This window comes from Osmerus mordax, chromosome 1 (assembly GCF_038355195.1).
Source record: "Osmerus mordax isolate fOsmMor3 chromosome 1, fOsmMor3.pri, whole genome shotgun sequence".
NCBI lineage: Eukaryota > Metazoa > Chordata > Actinopteri > Osmeriformes > Osmeridae > Osmerus > Osmerus mordax.
In genome coordinates this window covers 11,855,278-11,872,756 of record NC_090050.1, presented here as the reverse complement: position 1 = coordinate 11,872,756, position 17,479 = coordinate 11,855,278, and the positions used below count along the sequence as shown (strand labels likewise).

The 17,479-nt window shown below is 46.2% G+C and overlaps 2 protein-coding genes across 14 annotated transcripts in view; both read left to right on the top strand.

Annotated features, from left to right (window-relative positions):
• slmapa (sarcolemma associated protein a) overlaps positions 1–4,198 on the top strand; it is a 39,308-nt gene extending 35,110 nt beyond the window's left edge. For 10 of the 13 annotated variants that reach the window (XM_067244573.1, XM_067244556.1, XM_067244518.1 and 7 more), the window contains 2 exons: positions 20–154; positions 2,187–4,198. In XM_067244573.1, the coding sequence (XP_067100674.1) occupies positions 20–154; positions 2,187–2,282 (231 nt within the window). In that variant the 3' untranslated portion in view covers positions 2,283–4,198. Of the gene's footprint in view, positions 1–19; positions 155–1,244; positions 1,333–2,186 lie in introns of all 13 variants that reach the window. The other 3 variants (XM_067244591.1, XM_067244599.1, XM_067244501.1) reach the window with 1 other exon arrangement.
• Positions 4,199–7,744: 3,546 nt separating this feature from the next.
• flnbl (filamin B, like) overlaps positions 7,745–17,479 on the top strand; it is a 51,271-nt gene continuing 41,536 nt past the window's right edge. Inside the window, exon 1 of the mRNA XM_067246808.1 lies at positions 7,745–8,123. Coding sequence (XP_067102909.1) covers positions 7,832–8,123 — 292 coding nt within the window. The 5' untranslated portion in view covers positions 7,745–7,831. The remainder of the gene's footprint in view (positions 8,124–17,479) is intronic.

The window sequence follows — 17,479 nt, the reverse complement described above, 5'->3', positions numbered from 1 at the left end:
GTGTTTGTGTGTCCTGCAGTACGAGGACACCCAGAGCCTCCTGCTGGACCTGAGGCAGCGCTACGAGAGGACGGAGCAGGAGAAGCGCAGCATCAACGAGGAGCTGGAGCAGTGCAAGGTCAACCTGAAGCTGCTGCTGGACAAGGGCAAGAACGTGAGTGTCTCTCGCCCTCTCTCTCTCTCTCTCTCTCTCGCTCTCTCGCTCTCTCGCTCTCGCTCTCTCGTACCCGGAGCCTCTTGATTCCTGTCAGTGCAGTCAGCAAGCAGGAGGAGGGAACCGAGTCAGCAACTGCCTCCGTCCCTCCTCACACCCACACACCTCCTTGGCAGCCTGCATCAAGATCAACAGGAGCTGGATGATGGAGTAGCTGGTGACTGGAGAGCAGGGGGAGGGGCCGTTGGCCTGAAGGGCTGAAAGACTGATGTCATGGAACCTGTCAGGAAGATTTGGCAGACGTGCAGGCACTCAAGTTGTGCAATACCCTCTGCGATTATCTTCCACGTTTCCAATGGGTTTTATTTCCAAATGGGGTTGGCACGCGTTTTGGGTTTTGTACCTTTTTTCTATGTTTTGTGTGTGAAACTAAATCCAGTAATTGGACTTTAAACGCCTCCTCTTAGTATTCAACACGCTTGGGTCCTGAGCCAACTGGCCTCTCCTGGGGCCTTCACCTTACTGAGGCGTCCGAGTGTGTGCCTGAAGGAAACCATAACCCCACTGGTGCTGTAGCTGTCCTCCACAAGCCCTGAACAGCCGGACCTGACTGAGCCCCTCAACACAAGCCACTGCTCTCCCCTTAACCTCAGTAACCTACAGCCTGTGTAACCTACAGACGGAGCACGCACACACACACACGCACGGAGGAGATTTCCCAGCCCCTCTAACTTGATCCAGATCCAGATTAGAACTGTTATTGAGGAGACCCGAGGTGATGAACTGGCCCTGTCTGTCCAGCTGTTAGATGTGGAGATGCATGTCTGTGGCGTTGCGCGCTCTCTCTCTTTCTCTCTCTCTTTCTCTCTCTCTCTAGACGTCATTAATGTTGCCATAGTACCCGTCCCTCCTTTGTTACTCTGATTCAGGTGTCTCCCCATCCCTTCTTCCTCTCCCCTCCTTTTTTATTTTACTGTAGAATGTCCTTCCGGGTCCCCCTCCCCCCCCCCCTGTTTTAAGTCGTTATTGTCTTCGTTGCCTAGTTATAATTTTAAAGGTTGATTCTTGTAATATCCCTTCCCTCCTCTAGCCATCCATATTGCAGCCTGTCCAAGCCATTTTCATCGGCCTTATCCTGGCTTTGCTGTATTGGTGCTTCGGCCAGTTGTGGTAGAAAGGTACATGGCGCTACTGTCCAGTTGGTGTCCGTGCGTCTCGTGTGTGTCGAACGTCTCCGCATCTTCATCCTCCTCCTCCTCGGGTGTCCCTCTAACCCCCACATGCATGGCTCCACCACCCAGCGTCTCTCTGCGCTGCTTCCGCTGGGACACGCGAGGAGCCGCCCGGCTCCCGGCCGCGCGGCTCCCCTCCGCCTCCACCCCTCATCTCCACTCCCATATCTACATATACGTTTTTGTCTTGCTCGCTCAGTTCACTGACTCCGATCGGTCGTTTTGCTTTATTATTTTTTCTTTTAACTCTTCATTTCCCCCCTCCTCCCCCCCCCCCCCCCCGTTTCTTGCTTTCGACGGTCATACTGTTTCTCCTGTCTCCATTGGTTCCTCTTCTGAGTAGAAACACGGCTCTTCCTGGTTTCCGCTGGGGGCGAAAGGAAAGCCCTGTTTTCCACTTCCTCTCTCTACCGTGGGGTGACTGGCTCTCCCAGTTTAACTAGGATCTCCCGCACCTCTGTTTTTAATCTAATTACCTCCATCTCTCTCTCTCTCTGTATCCCTCTCTCTTTCTATCCCTCTCTCTCTCTGTATCTCTCTCTCTGTATCCCTTTGTCTCTCTGTAACCCTCTCTCTATCCCCTCTCTCTCTGTATCCCTTTGTCTCTCTGTATCCCTCTCTCTATCCCCCCTCTCTCTGTATCCCTCTCTCTATCCCCTCTCTTCCTCTCTCTCTCTTTCTCTCTCTCTCCACCCTTTTGCCTTTGCCTAGGCAACCTGGTTTGTGTTTTTTTTGTCTCGCAATAACCTTATTCTGTCCATGTATGTGTGTCTGTCTTACTCCTCCCCCCACCCCCACAGAGCCCCTGGAGCCCCTGGATCCCGGTGCTGGCTGTGATGGTTGCTGTGACGGCGGCCGTACTTTACCCCAACCTATCCAAGAGCAGCAGCATCTGATGATGACGCCTTCCCTGACACACACACACCCCCCCCCTCCTCACCTGGCTCCATGTCCTCCACTCCCCAGCACCTGGCCACACACACACAAAACACACACTCGCAGACAAACTGATTGGCCGGTACTTCCTGTTGACAAGATCCCCTCTTCCCGGCCACCAGGAAAGTTTGACTGTAGAGACGTTGCTTTAACTGTATAAAGTTATACCTGTATATATATATAGAGAGAGAGAGAAAGAACGAGAAGGGGAATTAAAGTTGTAATTTCTACCATAGATTAAATACTATATTGGCGGTTAAGTTTCTTTTTTTTTCTTTTTTTTTGGGGGGAATTTTGGTATTAAAGTGGCCTAAACTAGGCTTGTTTTCTGATGGTTACCAAACCTTTTCATTTTTGGGTGAGTTTTCTGATGAGTTTATGTGGTTTGCCACATCAGAGATATGCGGCATCACAAATATAGGTTCTAAGCCAAATCCAAATCGATATCCTCTATTGTTGGGCACAAGGGGTTAAGTGCCTACTGTAAGTAACATGAGAGGTGTGTGTGGGTGTGATCATCCACTCGTGTGCACACGCATCTAGTCTAGATGGAAGTGCCACTGATATCCTTACAGAGGCGTTTCAAAAGAAACTTAAGTTATTGATAAAAGAGGAATTGAACTAATAAGCAATCACTTAGTGGGACCGCTGTGGGTTCTGTCCAGACTAACATGCTCGTGAGCACCATCAGATGGTTTGTCAGTGTACTCTGTCTTGTTTCTGTGTATTGTAAACTATGAACAAATATTCATAATGTTTAAAACACTACAGTACAGAGCTTTGTATAGAGAAGAAAAAAAAAAGTCTAGAGAAGTTATTTGATGTGCTAGACTTATTTTGGTAAACGAGTAGAAACGCCATGCAAGATGGATGTTTGTTGTAGAGGTGGTGAACGAGACGTTAGAAGCAAAATGAGAAGAATATTGTGGCAGTGGATTAAAGTAGCAAGCTGACCCAAGACCATGGGAACAAAACAAAGAAATGTGTTCAGTTTTCAAGTTTGTATTGCACCTGATGTCAATGCTCTTCTAGTCTGGCTAGCCTGTTATAGACATGTCCCAATTCTCCCAATGTTCTAGAACTTGGCCTGAAAGCGTGCACTGCCTCTATTGTCCAAGTCACTCTGACAGGACCTAAACATTTGGAAGGCATTGGGTTGGTGTGGGCATCCACAAGAAGTGAGATGATACCATGTCTATACCACCTCACAATGACTTCCCAACAGACTAGTCTTGGGGTAGTGAACAAACACACTAGTCTTGGAGAAATGGGACGCTGTATAATTGGGTAACTGTACTAGTACACACACACACACACTTCTGTAGCACAGACCACTACACACCAAAGGCTCTGGGACTAAACTGCTGCCTTAGCTCAGCCCCCAGTGTCAGTCTGAGTCCTGTCCAGACACAACCCACTAAGCCCCTATTCCCAATACGCGTATCTAATCTACAAGGATTGGATGGGTGTAAGCACAGATGGTTTATGCACCATCTGTCTAATCAGAGGGCAAGGTTGAGGGACGGCCATCTTGAATAATCCTGTCAAAGTCTTTTGAAGATCTTCACTAATGTGTCCAGGGATAGTTGACGGGTCTCAAATTTGGACGTGAATGCTTTGAAAATGTCTGTGACTGGTTGGTTTGGCATGGAGTTGTGTTGGGATCCATCTGAGCACAGATATGGTCGATGGGGGGGGTGAGGGTGAGAATGAAAGGTTTCTGTTTTGTATTAAGATTGAAGAACTGAAGTGAATGGAATAGGGCTGTATGTAACTTGAGAGACTTTACACATGGATCTGTCTGGGATATGGGTTCATCCCTTTTTGTTTGCTGCGCTGTAAATAAAATGCTCTGAGTCACGGAGCAAAGAAGCTATCCATCGTATTCCACTGTGTCATTCAAATGTCTCTTGTCCAATGCCAACTTCGATCACCAAACTGGCATCTTTCTGGTCCCAGTTTTCATTTGCATTGCACAGGACTGCAATGGGGGGGAAATAAGTAAACATCAAGTAGACCAGGAAGATGCTGGAAGTTGAAGTGAAAGGCACAGGTCCAAGTCCCTTGGAACAGCAGAACATTGGGAACCTCTTAATCTACGTTCCAAATAACTGCCACTTGATTCTACACTGGAGGATATGTAATCCTCCATGGGAAGGACATTTAAGAACTCCCTTTTCACGTTTTTGGAAATCAGATGTTTTGAAGTCATAGTACTGCACCAATGTGGGGAATTGCAGTTCCCTAACAAACAGTATATGTTTGTATATATGTAATGTATGTATGAATGTGCGTCTGTGTAAATATACATTCTATATACAAAATAAAAAGTTGAATAACAGTGACAGGGATCACATCATCCAACGTGCTGCTGGCTTCTGTATTCTGAACAGTGTGAGTGTGAGCTTCTGGAAACTACCCTCAACCTCATTCTACACACTTGGGTTGAACATGCAAATTTGTTGTCACAACTAAATGAGGATGTGCTCCTTGTAAGTTTAGATCACGATCTGATCGATCTTTTGTTTATTCGTGTTTCCATTGTATTCTTTGAATGAAATTAGGCAATTCAGTTCGAGTTCTCTTAAACCCCTACATACTGTAGCATCTTAAGATTCCTATGTAGCCCTGTTTATAATTATTGGATTTCTTTTTCAGTCACTCAGTTTTGTATTTTGAGATGTGTGATTGAACTGTTCCTAAAAAAAAAAAGGTTTAAAAACGAAATGTTTGTTTTTATTCACCTTTCATATGGGGCTGACCGGCAAAAGAATGATGTTACTGACGGGCATTTATTTCAGTGTGAATTTTCACCAGTTTTATTAGAAAATGTAAACTTACAAACAATATAAATGTCATTGAACTTGGAGTACAGTAGCGTGTAGTGTGTAGGGTAATTTGTTGGGAGGGTAAGTGTATCTGTATTATCTATACAATTGTTGACTGTTTGTATTGGATTATACATATGTAAAACAATGTGTCCTCCAAAAAATGTCCAGAAAATATTTGTCATCAAGTCAGGTTTTTCTTTTGCTCCTGAAAAAAATATGATTTTCAAACCATCCATTACAATCACTAACCAACCCAGTGGCACATTAGACCGTATGTAAATAGTTTTGTTTGCAAATATTGTTCAGAATATTAACTTCAGAATTACTTTTTTTAAGTAAATAATTGTTGAAATTCTATTTTGTAAAGAAAAGATAAAGTTACACTAGAATATCCGGAGTACAGATTTAAAAAAAAGTATTTGCACTAACACCTGTGATGTGCATGATTTTAATAAAAATACTTTACTCTCCTGTGCAAGGTTTGTTTATTTGATAAATCCATAAAGTCAGCTCTATATTTAATATTGTTTTCTACAGTGGTGGGTCGATTCTCAATGTTGCAATCAGCTGATGCTCCTACTCCCTGGAATGACCCCTCTGGACTTAATGTCACATCTGCATCCTAAGCGGTAAACACATAGGGAGACACACCAGTGGAGTGAGTCACACTAGATGAGGCGGGAACGACGAGACAAAAGATGTCTCCAACGTAATCTATGACACACAAGCACACCTCAAGCAAACATGTCACTAAGGTCTTAAGTTTCTCTGCAACCACAAGATGGCAGTGACAAACAATAGATTGGATTCATCCCCCATTTATTCACGTAATTTGGTTTAAATAATTTGTGTACATAAAACATTCTAGTGTGTTGAGCCAGTGTCTATCTGAGGTGAGATGACTGGAAGCATCAGCCTGGTTTCCCAGGTTATCAGAATAGTGTGACTGTGGGATGGGGGACCAGACAGGTGAGTCATGCAGTAATGAAATTCCTGTGATGACAGAGAACATGAGCCAGTCCTGACTAAGCTGATTCACCACCACTTCAGACAGGAAGTCCCTCCACCTTCAGGCAGCCATACACACCTGCCTGGGGCCCACACTTCACCACGGTCTCTGACCTCACGGAGCACCTGTCAACAAGCTGGCAAATCCTTGGCACTGAGAACCCCCAACAGCGTTGCCATGAACAACTGTTAAGAAGTCACTATGCATGCTGTACACAGACACATTCTACCTGGAGTGACACATGTTATGTTCCACTATTGTTGGCTCTGGCATAGAGACAAATAAGGACGGAGGTTGGTGTTACGTCGTCTGGAGATGAGGCTGTCGTCATAAGACACCACTAACAGGTCTGTCATTAGGCCGTCCTGCAGACAGTGACGATGTCCTGACATGAGTCAGAGAGAGATCCACCAGACAGATAGATCCAGACTCCCTCATGAAGGGATGAGAAGGAACAGACATGGCACTTAGACAGTGAGAAAGGCAGGCAGGCACCTGGAACATGTGAATAGAGAGGACATGGGGGGGAGGAACTGCTGGCTTTGCTAAGTGGTTGTTTTTGTATGTGTGGCAGATAGACAGGCAAGAGGAGAGACAGACAGGCAGGCAGACAGCATGAGAGCATGGACTCCAGGGCAGATGCTCAGAGGGTGAGACAGCCCTCCTGGTCAATGAGGTGGGACAAGATGATCACATCTCTCTGGACTGCTGGGTTAGAGTGCAAAAAAGCAAAAATAATGTGTCACTGAACGTGTATGAAGGAAGATAAGTGCACAGTGTCATACACAAGGCAGACCAGGGCATTTATGAAGCAGGGGAAATGGATGGCGTCAACGCAAGCCTGAACATAATGAAGTTCAACGACAAGCTTTCAGCTATTTGTATGTGTGAAGTAAATGAGAAACGTTGTGATGTCACACAGCCCAAAAGTTCAAAAACGAATAAAAAGCTGAATAGCTGAACATTTAGCTACAGGCGTGGTTTTCGTCTCCTGTACTACCCCACCCTTCTCGAGAAGCTGTGAGGCAACACTGCTTCAGCCCTGTGAATCACACCATTGGGATCATGTCCCAGCTCCACTGTTGCACAAACATGACAGGACAACAGACAAAACTATATAATACATCCAAAAAATTTAAGCAATGATGAAATGTAAAGCTATAGTCAACACTGGTGGTGCAAGTCAAAAATGTTAGGACATGTCAAGAAATGTTAAGTACTACAGTCCAAGCACATCATTGTACCAATATTGCATCAAGGCTGGGCAAAACTCTATTCAGTCACCTTGTTTGTTTTCTGTTTAACCTTCAATTTATTTATTTTTTATCACAAACACGTATTCAATGTTATTATATTCTAGTATATTTGTTCTTTTCTTATGTCTCTTCAGAATAGGGTAATAATTCAACAGTTAAGTATTAAATGTTTCGATCGAAGCCGTCTATTGATTTTAACTACAAGGCTGCATCATGATTAAACAGGTGTAGCTGATAGCTCACTCTGGGGCGCGGATCAGTGAAAGTGGCGTCATTTGCGGGAAACGCGCAGGCGCAAACCTATAGAGGTCTAAAAGACTCCGGACTGCGGGGCACAGAGTAATTCAGACGAACTTCAACAAGCCAGCAGTAGAAACAGGCACTGGAATCATTTGAAAGTTTCTAAAAGCAAAATGCCGTCTACAGAGAAAGACCTTGCTGACGACGCACCATGGAAGAAAATTCAGCAAAACACTTTCACGCGCTGGTGCAATGAACACCTGAAGTGCGTGAACAAGCGGATAGCGGACCTGCAACTGGACCTGAGCGATGGGCTGAGGCTTATCGCCCTACTGGAGGTCCTCAGCCAGAAGAAGATGTACAGAAAGTACCATGCAAGACCCACCTTTAGGCAGATGAAGTTGGAGAACGTGTCCGTGGCTCTCGAGTTTCTGGACAGAGAGAATATTCGCCTGGTCTCCATAGGTACGTTTGTCAACGACTCCAGTGATCACATGGTTTGGCTCCACCTGGTACAAAATTCAAATTTCTAAATAATATTGGAGCTGCAATTGCTCTTATCTTTTAGCGAGTTAATACAGGTGTGGCGATAAGATGGACTGATCTGTGGTTATGTCGTGAGTTTCAGTCGAAAATTCCTTAAAGTTGAAGTCGAAAGACCGCAGCCTCTAACTTCTACGCACAAACAGTTTTCCAGCACAGATATTACACCTGTTACAGCGCTTAGTTGTGTCCGTTTACTTCAAACATCATGTACCTACTGATGAATACGTTGTGTAGGATTTAAACCTCTTACCCTCATTACAGTAAAGTATTTTACCATTTGATCTGCCAAACCTCAAACACCTCAAGGCTTATCATTAACCAGGCTAACAGCAATGCAACAAACCTGAACGATGGATTTTCGATATAGAATACAAGTACTGAACAGCCTTGTTTTATAAATAAAAAGTATAATACCTTGCAGTAGGCTACATCATCATCATCATCATGGATGAGAAATTGATAAAGGCTCTCTCTCTTGATTAGGAATGAAGCTGTTTGAGAGATTTCTAACTTGGATAAAGTTTGTGTCGACTCTTCCGCACCAGGGGTGGCATCTTGTATTTTTATTTATTTTTTATAAATTAGTGTCTAATGGAAGTTGTTACCTTGTGTATCTTAAGTTTGTATTTTCACTTGGCTTTTACTTGCCTCGCCTACTGCTTGTTTTGACTTGTAGCCTAACGTTACACTGCAAAAGGTGGCGTTAGTGTTGCAATGGTAAATGTTTATGCAACGAGAAAACAAAAGCATTTTGAGAATTCTTTAATCACATCTTTTAAGGGCGTGTTGATATATGTAGCGTTTGGGATCATATCACATGAATGCGTGAGACAACGTAGACACAGAGTTTTGATTGTAGTCAGTTGCGTTGCTTCTGGGTATGTAATGTATATTCCACAGATCATTGGCATTTTGAATTGATCAGTAGGAACAGAGTTATGTGAGGTGTGGCGGGCCCTGTTATTCATCCCTCATATATACTTCAGTTTTTCCCCTTTTTCCACCCCCTCTTTGTTCAATCCCTTCACAAGCAGCCCTCCCCCCATTCATTTATTCTCTCACCTCTCTTCCTTTCTCTCTCATTCTTAAATGTTGCCATTTTATCAACCCTCTGGATGTAGTTAAGTGATATTATTCAGAAAATGCAACAGCCAAGAAACCGTCAACTCTGGAAACGCATGTCTGATAAGTGACATCACCTGAGACTGGTGTAGTTTGGAAGCCAGGTGCTTTTGGGCAGGGGAGTGGTAAGAGGAATGGGGGGGGGGGGGGGGGGGGGGGTTTAACATTAGAACTTCAAAGCTCAGTAACTTACTGCCAAATCCTTTTTTGTAAGCCTTTCATTTTAACAATAAAAGAACCTTAGCTGTGTCTCTGTGCAGTTGGTGATGAATAGCCACTGTTGATTACGAATTGTAGCCTAAAGTGGTGTTTTTGTCTGAATGAACAGCCATAAATAAGTCTCTAATGGGGACTATATCTCTAAGCGGTTGTTTTGTATGTGTGGCTGACATCACAGATTTAGTCATTATTGGACTGGTAGCCAATCCCATCTTGTCTCTACAGGATGTGTGTGGTGACTCAGACCAGTTGGAATTGATTGATGAGAGGTGGCTAGTGAAACGATAGCAGCCAGGTTCACAATGCTCCACCAACAGATGCAATTATGTACACGTGAATGAAAGGGTTTAGATTCAGGCTATGACAGGGCCATCTGGGCTGGCTATCCTCAGTGGCAAGGGTTGAATCAAGTCCATGCGAGTCCTTCGTATCACTGCTGGCTAAACCAATCAGTGACGGGCCTGCTTTCGTCAGCTGTCCTTCAAACATGCCCATTAGGCCTGTTTGCACAGGAAGTGAGTGGATGGCTTCAATGACGGAGGATTTACACAGGTACTTCCTGTGAGACACGTCCTTCCTGTTCAGAGACAGGGCCATGTGTTTGGTTATCTTCCCTCAAAGATAAAGATAGATTCTCTTGGAAAAACCGTCCGTTTGAACAGTAAACCCAATCAATAACAGACATTTCCATCTTTGGGTTTTGCTTGTTTATTTTTTTTATGAAGGACAACCCGTTTTAGTTTTTGAGGGATATTTGATCTGAAATGCTATTATCACAGACCAAAAACCTTTTGATCTTAGTGTTGCTTATCCTTGAAATGACTGTTGTGGGGGCCTTTGCAGTCTTTGTATTACAAAGTCATGTTGTACTTCAAAATCCTTGCAGAAATGTTGAAAAGCCTTTCCACTGACATATCGATCTTTATAAATATGGGGTAGATAATAATGTGGTCTGTGCATGCCTAAGAATAGCCCGCGTGGCTGTCTTGATGTTGGTTTTCTGCCTCCCTGCTCATAAGGAGCTGAATCACAGACGAGTGCTACCCGAGGGCTCGGTGACGTTTGAGCTCAGGGCCTCATTTTTCAGTCGGACAGATTATTCCTGAGAATGCTGGAAGAAGTGAAATGGGAGTCAGGTGGCTGAGCGGTGAGGGAGTCGGACTAGTAATCCGAAGGTTGCCAGTTCGATTCCCGGTCATGCCAACTGACGTTGTGTCCTTGGGCAAGGCACTTCACCCTACTTGCCTCGGGGGAATGTCCCTGTACTTACTGTAAGTCGCTCTGGATAAGAGCGTCTGCTAAATGACTAAATGTAAATGTAAATGGCCTCTACAGTACCAGCCCTGTGCAGCTGTGTTCTTTTGTTTAAAAAAAACCTGGAAAGGTTGTAAAAATGTTTATTTAACTTGTCCTCCCAGTGTGACAGTATTTAAACAGTGGTAGACACGTACAGCCCCGATGCGTAAGAGTGACACTTGCCTTATGATGCTATGATCTCCATCGCAGTTCAATAATGGTCAGTCAGCTAAAGCTACGTCTGGTTACAAGACGAGGCTGTTTAAAGCCCCTCCCTCCATCCCTCCTCACAAACAGAAATCAAACACACCAGGCCGTGTAGAAAGCGTGGTCATGCTTATGGAATCTGCTGATGTTTCGCTGTCTTTAATCTCCACTGTGGCCACAAGCCACCTCACCATGCAACACAGCATATTGCTACACAACGGTGTTGTGTTGCGCCGCACAACAGTCTCTCTTGGCTTCCTGAAACCATCCACATCAAAACATCCCTCATAGTCTTCGTTAGTGTACACTTTCATGAAATCCATCATAATGCGTTCAGATAGATTTTTAATTGGTGTTGAATGTTTCCTTTATTTTTATGTTGCTGAATATCTCATATCTCTTAGAGTTCTGCCGTTTGTTAGAGTATTAGTCACACACGAGTGGAGTGCCAGGGGTGGGTTTAAGGGGCCTGAACAGAGTCCCTCTCCAATGGTAAGCCTCTCTGGGTGAAATTCATCACCAATTATATTTAACTGAAAAGTTCCCATGTGCAGAGCTGTAAAAGTCAACACTTTCCCAATGAGTTCCCCCGATGGGAAAACCACTCCTTAAAAAACCAGCCTGACAGTGTTATCACGTCGCCTGATTGCACAACCAGAAAAACGGCGTACCGTATTAGCTCACCCGCTTCTGTCGGACGTGCACCTCGTTAAAAACCTCGACTATTACCCTCGAGCTTTGACTTTTCTTTGTTGAGTGGTGTTGGGCTCTGATACCGACATGCCGAAACGCCAGTTGAGCCCTGTGTCAGGCTGTAACGTCTCCTACTGCAGAGGCAGGCAGGACCTGAGGCGTTACCTCCTAGCCTCTGCAGCTACGCAACCATGATCCATCTGATCTATTACTGAGTTCCAAACATGACCAAACAGGTTGAACAGTAACATCCCTTGCTCTTTGTTAAGGTGTTGTTTACACAGTGCAGAGGCATGCAGGGATACACACACACACACACACACACACACTCCTCCAGAGCAGATCAAAACAAAGTGACATTGTGTCATAGGCAGGGTGACACCCCTCTGTAAGATGCCATACCCTCGTGCAATACAAACACTGATGGACAGAGGCCTGAGACGGTCCCTATGATGTAGACATGCGTTTGTCCCTCCCCCCTCTCTGGGCCCAGACCGGCCGGCCTCCATGTCTCCTGAAGGGTTATCTTATCTGACTGAGGAGTGGTTTGCCAAGCCGCTCCAGGGCTGATTAATATGTAGCCAGGTGGCCTCGCCCTTCCTACAGGGCTCTCTACCTTTTGTGTGGCTGACACCGGGTGAGCATGAAGGATAACTCTGCTGCATTAGCTCTGCTTCGCAGGCACGGATCCCGGCTTTGTTCGCCGTGAGTCATGCTCAAACACTGTTATCCGGCCATGTCATGTTGTACATCCATTAGAAGCTTTTTCTTTCTTCATTCTGCCTTTAAGGTTATAAATCAACGTTTCTTGGTCCGATTTGCCGTGCCAGCCATTCATTTAAAACCTTTTATCACTTGTTACGTAACAGTCCGAAAAAGACCAGTCTCGGATGTGGGCTCACACTGATAGAGAAATTTGTGGAATTCTAGAATGTTCTTATCGGAAGCTGTCACTCCCCTCAGTTTGACTAAAGGGTGCGGGCGTTCGATATTAACGGACAATGAAAATACATTTGAATAACAACAAGGGTTCGTAGGGGGAAGAAATATTTGTGAGGGGTTAAGCTGCTTCACCAGACTGCGTGTCCTCACACTGCTGTAGCTTTGGCACAATGGCAGCAGAAGCATCGCTACGTTTCTGAGAACATGGGCGTGTCCACCAAGAGCATGGTGAGAGGGTTGAAGAAGGAGAGGGGGGTTGAAGAAGGAGAGAGGGATTGGGGTTTCTTGTGCTTGTGCTCAAATTCACATGTGGAACAGAGCCCATCCCTTCTCTCCCCTGGCCCGAGGGAAGGCCACAGTTTTACGAGGGGTTGTAAAGGGTTAGTATACTATATATTTCAGTTTTTTATTTATTTCACCTTTTATTTCTAAAACACAGTAGAAATGTGTATTTCACCTGTTCCTGAGGTAAGTACTGTGTGGAAATGGGGAGGTGTTTGTGGGAGGAACCCACTTCTGAGAACCAGCCTAACAGGGTTGGCCTACTAACGCAGAGCACTGCAGACCTGGCGTAGTGAAGCCTTCTTGACCTCCAGCTCACACATGCACACCTCCCTCCCGGTTCTGCTCTCACAAGCACACACAACTTCTCTTATTTTCTCTTATCTGAGTGGAGGGAGGCTCTGAAGCGCTGTGCGTTCTCCCCCAGGGGACACTTCAGAGTTCCAACCGCGGCACTTGCTGGAACCAACCTCCTCTGGCATTCTCATCAGTACACACACACACACACACACACACACACACACACACACACACACACACACACACACACACTGCTCCCTCAGAGCACACAGCGGTCTAGTCTCGTATCAACTGTAGTTTTACTGTACATTTACAATTCTTTTCAAGTAAAGCTATCACCTTACTATTCTCTCTGTGACTGAACTCCCTAACCCTAGCCCCCCCCCCCCCCACACACACACACACACACACACATTCTGCCATAAACACAAAGAGCAGAAAGGAGCACAGTGCACAGGAAAGGAGGGAGAAAGGGATGTAAGCAGGGCGTGAAGGGAAGGAAGTCTAGTCTGTTGGATCCAGAGAGGTGGATTTGTAGTTTTGTGTCTGTGTGTGTGTGTGTGTACTGTAAAGGCAAGACTGACTGTGTCCTGGCAAACACCCAGGCACCTTTTCACCGTCTCTCTCTCTCATGCCATGAGCTGAGCAGCGCAGAATAACTGCTTTGCTGCCCAGGGTGAGAAAAGACCCACTGTTCCTCCAGGCTTTCGGATCCACAACATCCCAACTAACAGTCAAATGGAAAGCCACCAAACTGACCAGTGACCACCAGTACAGTGACGTGTATAGGAACTACATCACCCTTTTCTCTGCCAAGATGTGTGTCGTAGTCCTCCTCCCCGCTAGCACAGCTGCTGATTCTGGCAGACTCTCATTTCCTGGCCAGCCAGCCAATCATTGCCCCGGTGCTCCACCAAACATTCCAGGGTTGCTGTGGCACCCCGGGTTAACAGCGACACACTTGGTCACACTGGGCTTTAGAGAGTTCCCGGCCTCGGAGAAGCTCTTACTGCCACTGTTGTGACTTCTGTTCCCACAGGTTTGGTGTAATAAAGGCAAGCCTTTATCTAGGTCAGCATTGTGCAAGTGATCCTTCATCCGCGACCTTTGCTACTATAAATGCTGCATTAACTTGCGGAGTGTGGAGAGGAAGGAACTGAAAAGCAATCCCAAGGTCGGGCACAGGAAACACGCAATTGACCCGTTGGCATGGCAACCGAGAGTCAACAGTCTATGTGGTTTTGTGAGAGCGGTGGTTTGACCTGGCGGAGGCCCGGGGTGGGTTCTAGCCGGTGCGACCAGGAGGTGTGATGTCGTCAAGGAAGTTCCTACCATGACGTCACTAAGAAAGCCATGAATGGAGGATAATGACCTTCTGTGTTGGAGCTGACATGTCACCCTACCCTGGATGACCCCTGCCGGGTTCTGCTGAGTGGGTCTCTCTTCAGTCTTAAGAATGATCCTAGTTGATCTTTTGCTTTTGACAGTTGTGAAATATCTTTAATAATATTTTTTTTGCATCTTTTCTTCTTTTTAAAATGGCTTCCCTTTTAATCTTCACACAGTGAAAGTTGACGTTAGAATACAGACACGTTCCACTCAAACCCAGTTCTTTTTGGCGAGTGGCTGACTGGCATGCCATAACGATGGTCTGAAGTCACTCTTGGTGTGGAACTCTTGTCTGAATCCTACCAGCTGTTCTTCTGCTCCCAATGAGACATCACAGGCAGTACCAATCAATTGGTTTGGCTGCTCTCAGGACCCCCATTGTTGGCCAGTGACACACTGGTAATGTTTTACTCCCAGCTATGCTGTGAGTCTGACCCGGATGGAGAGGGCATCAGTTGGATTTGTCATAAATTCTGACAAAGCCTTCCCAAGCCCCCTCAGTGACATGCAACACAACCACGTCCAGCACCCTCCTTTTGAAAGGTTTCCCCACGACTCCTCAACAGCAAAGTCAACATTCTAGAAATGTCATCCTGTGTTCTGTGAGCGCTAAGATTCCATTGGTTATGAGCAACCAACGGTTTGGACATGTCGAGTAGGGCGGAGATCAGCGTTTTATGAGCGAGAATAAAAAAGGTACTGAGACAAAGAGGGCTATAGAAATGGGATGTATGTGTTTGGCAAGGTCCTATTACTCTATCTCTCTCTCCCTCCCCCCCCCTCTCTCTCTGACTGTACAGTAATGGTCTCTGTACTGCAAACACAGCCCCGTTTCCTGACACACTGCTATAACTCACCACATTCAGCGGCGCCTTAACACACAGATCCTACATCCTAGCATGGTGTTTAGCTTGGCCCTGTGCACACAACATGACTTCAGAGCCCTTTGAAAGACCTAAAGAGGCTTCAAAGCTCGTTTTTGTATTCTCAACGGGAAAGGCAAGTTGAGGCACTAGAGTTCAACTGAAGACCAGGGCTCCTTTCCCCAAATCTCATTTGGTCCCTTAAGTTGAACACACACGCAACATTGCTAGCTACCATTTATGTTCCTGTGTACTGTTGTAGCTCTGCCTTTCCTGCCTGATTTGTTGTACGCGCTAGCCTGTTCTAAATTCTCCCAAGATTACGTGTCACTAGCAAAGGATTAATAATCATTAGCGAACCCCATAATACTCCCTTAGCTGTCTTTTGTAGTCCTGCAGCATTCATAGTGCCCTGTCTCTCAGTATGAAGGGTAGGAAACAGTGGTGTTCTGTGTTAAACAAAGGCACTCTTCACCTCTCACCCCTGTCTCAATGCAACCATCGACGGGCCAATCAAAGCAAGACACTTCGGCCCTTTCATCTCTCCTACTCTCTCCTCCTCCTCTCTTCTCATTCCTTATCTCTCTCTCTCCTACCCTCTCCTTCCTTATCCTCTCCTCACATCCACAACGACAGATGGTTGTGGGATGACACAGCTTCTCTGCACCACACAGGTCCCTCTGTGTTCCTGTTGCTGCACACCCTGGTAACTTGAGCCCAGCGAGCCAGATAAGTTTACCTGGCGCTCTCGAGCTCCCAGGCCTGCTCCCCACACACACACACACACCATGAGAACAGACCCTCATCCCCCCACCCCTCCAATCCATCCAGCAGTCTTTGTAAAGACTAATGGGCTAGGCCAACCTATAGAGAGTCTATGAGGCGTTTGGTGGGGGGTGGGGAGAGATGAGATGTGAGAAGGGCCTGTCCGTGAGGATTACTGCACCTCATCCCACTGGTCTTTCAGTAGCAGGAACATTAAGCTCAGCATTCAGGTCCGTACAGCACCGTTTGTGTTGCTCCTGAAGCAGCCTATTAAAGTCTGCATTCCTGTCTTAAGGGGATAACCGTTATTCACATTGTTGGCCAGTCAGTCTGTCTGGTGTGTAGTGTCTTTGTCTTTTGAAATAACTTGTTTTGGTCGTCTTCTGATTATGGTGATAAAACAAGTCACATCAAAGCTGTGTCTGGAGGCAGGAGGAGCCGGGGGATGAAAAGGGAGAAAACACTTAGCGGTTAGTTAAGGTGTTCATTTAGTAGACGCTTTGGTCGAAAGGGACGTCCGGGGGACGACGACGACTGTGTCCTTTCACTCTGCTGTCCAAGTGTTCCAACACTGAGCTATACTCATCCCCCGAGTGTATGGACTGGAGAAATGAATGGCTAGATATTCAAAAAAATAAAAAGACGGTATTTCCTTCCTCCTTCGTGAGCCTCCAGAGGCAAAGGTTTCTTTCCGTCAGGCAGCCAGTAGAGAGCTTCTCACTGTGGGGTTCGTGGAGGATACCCCACCTTCCTCCAGGGTAACGGCATTCTTCATGGCAACATATTCACCGGTTCAGTTGGCGATGATCTCACTGGGGGGGGGGGGGGGGGGGGACATGACATCACCATGTCCTCCCCCAACACGCTACCCCGCCTCACCCCCTCAAAAACAACACCCTCCCCTCCTTCCCTCCCTGTGGCCATTACCATCTCAATTGCACCCCAGCTCACCCCGAAAGCATGCGTTTAACTGCCCTCCCTGTGTATGTGAGTGAGGGTTAGTAATTGAGATTTATGCTGTAAAGCGTCGGCTGCAGGGCCGACACGGGGGCCCCCCACGGCCCGCCTTAAGTGGGAACATCTTCCAGGCGCTTAGCGGCGAGGATGACATCATATCCTGGGAATAAAGCGGACGTGTAATAGAGGACTGCAGATCAGAAATGAAAGGCCCTGGTCGACGGTGTCTTCCGCACTACT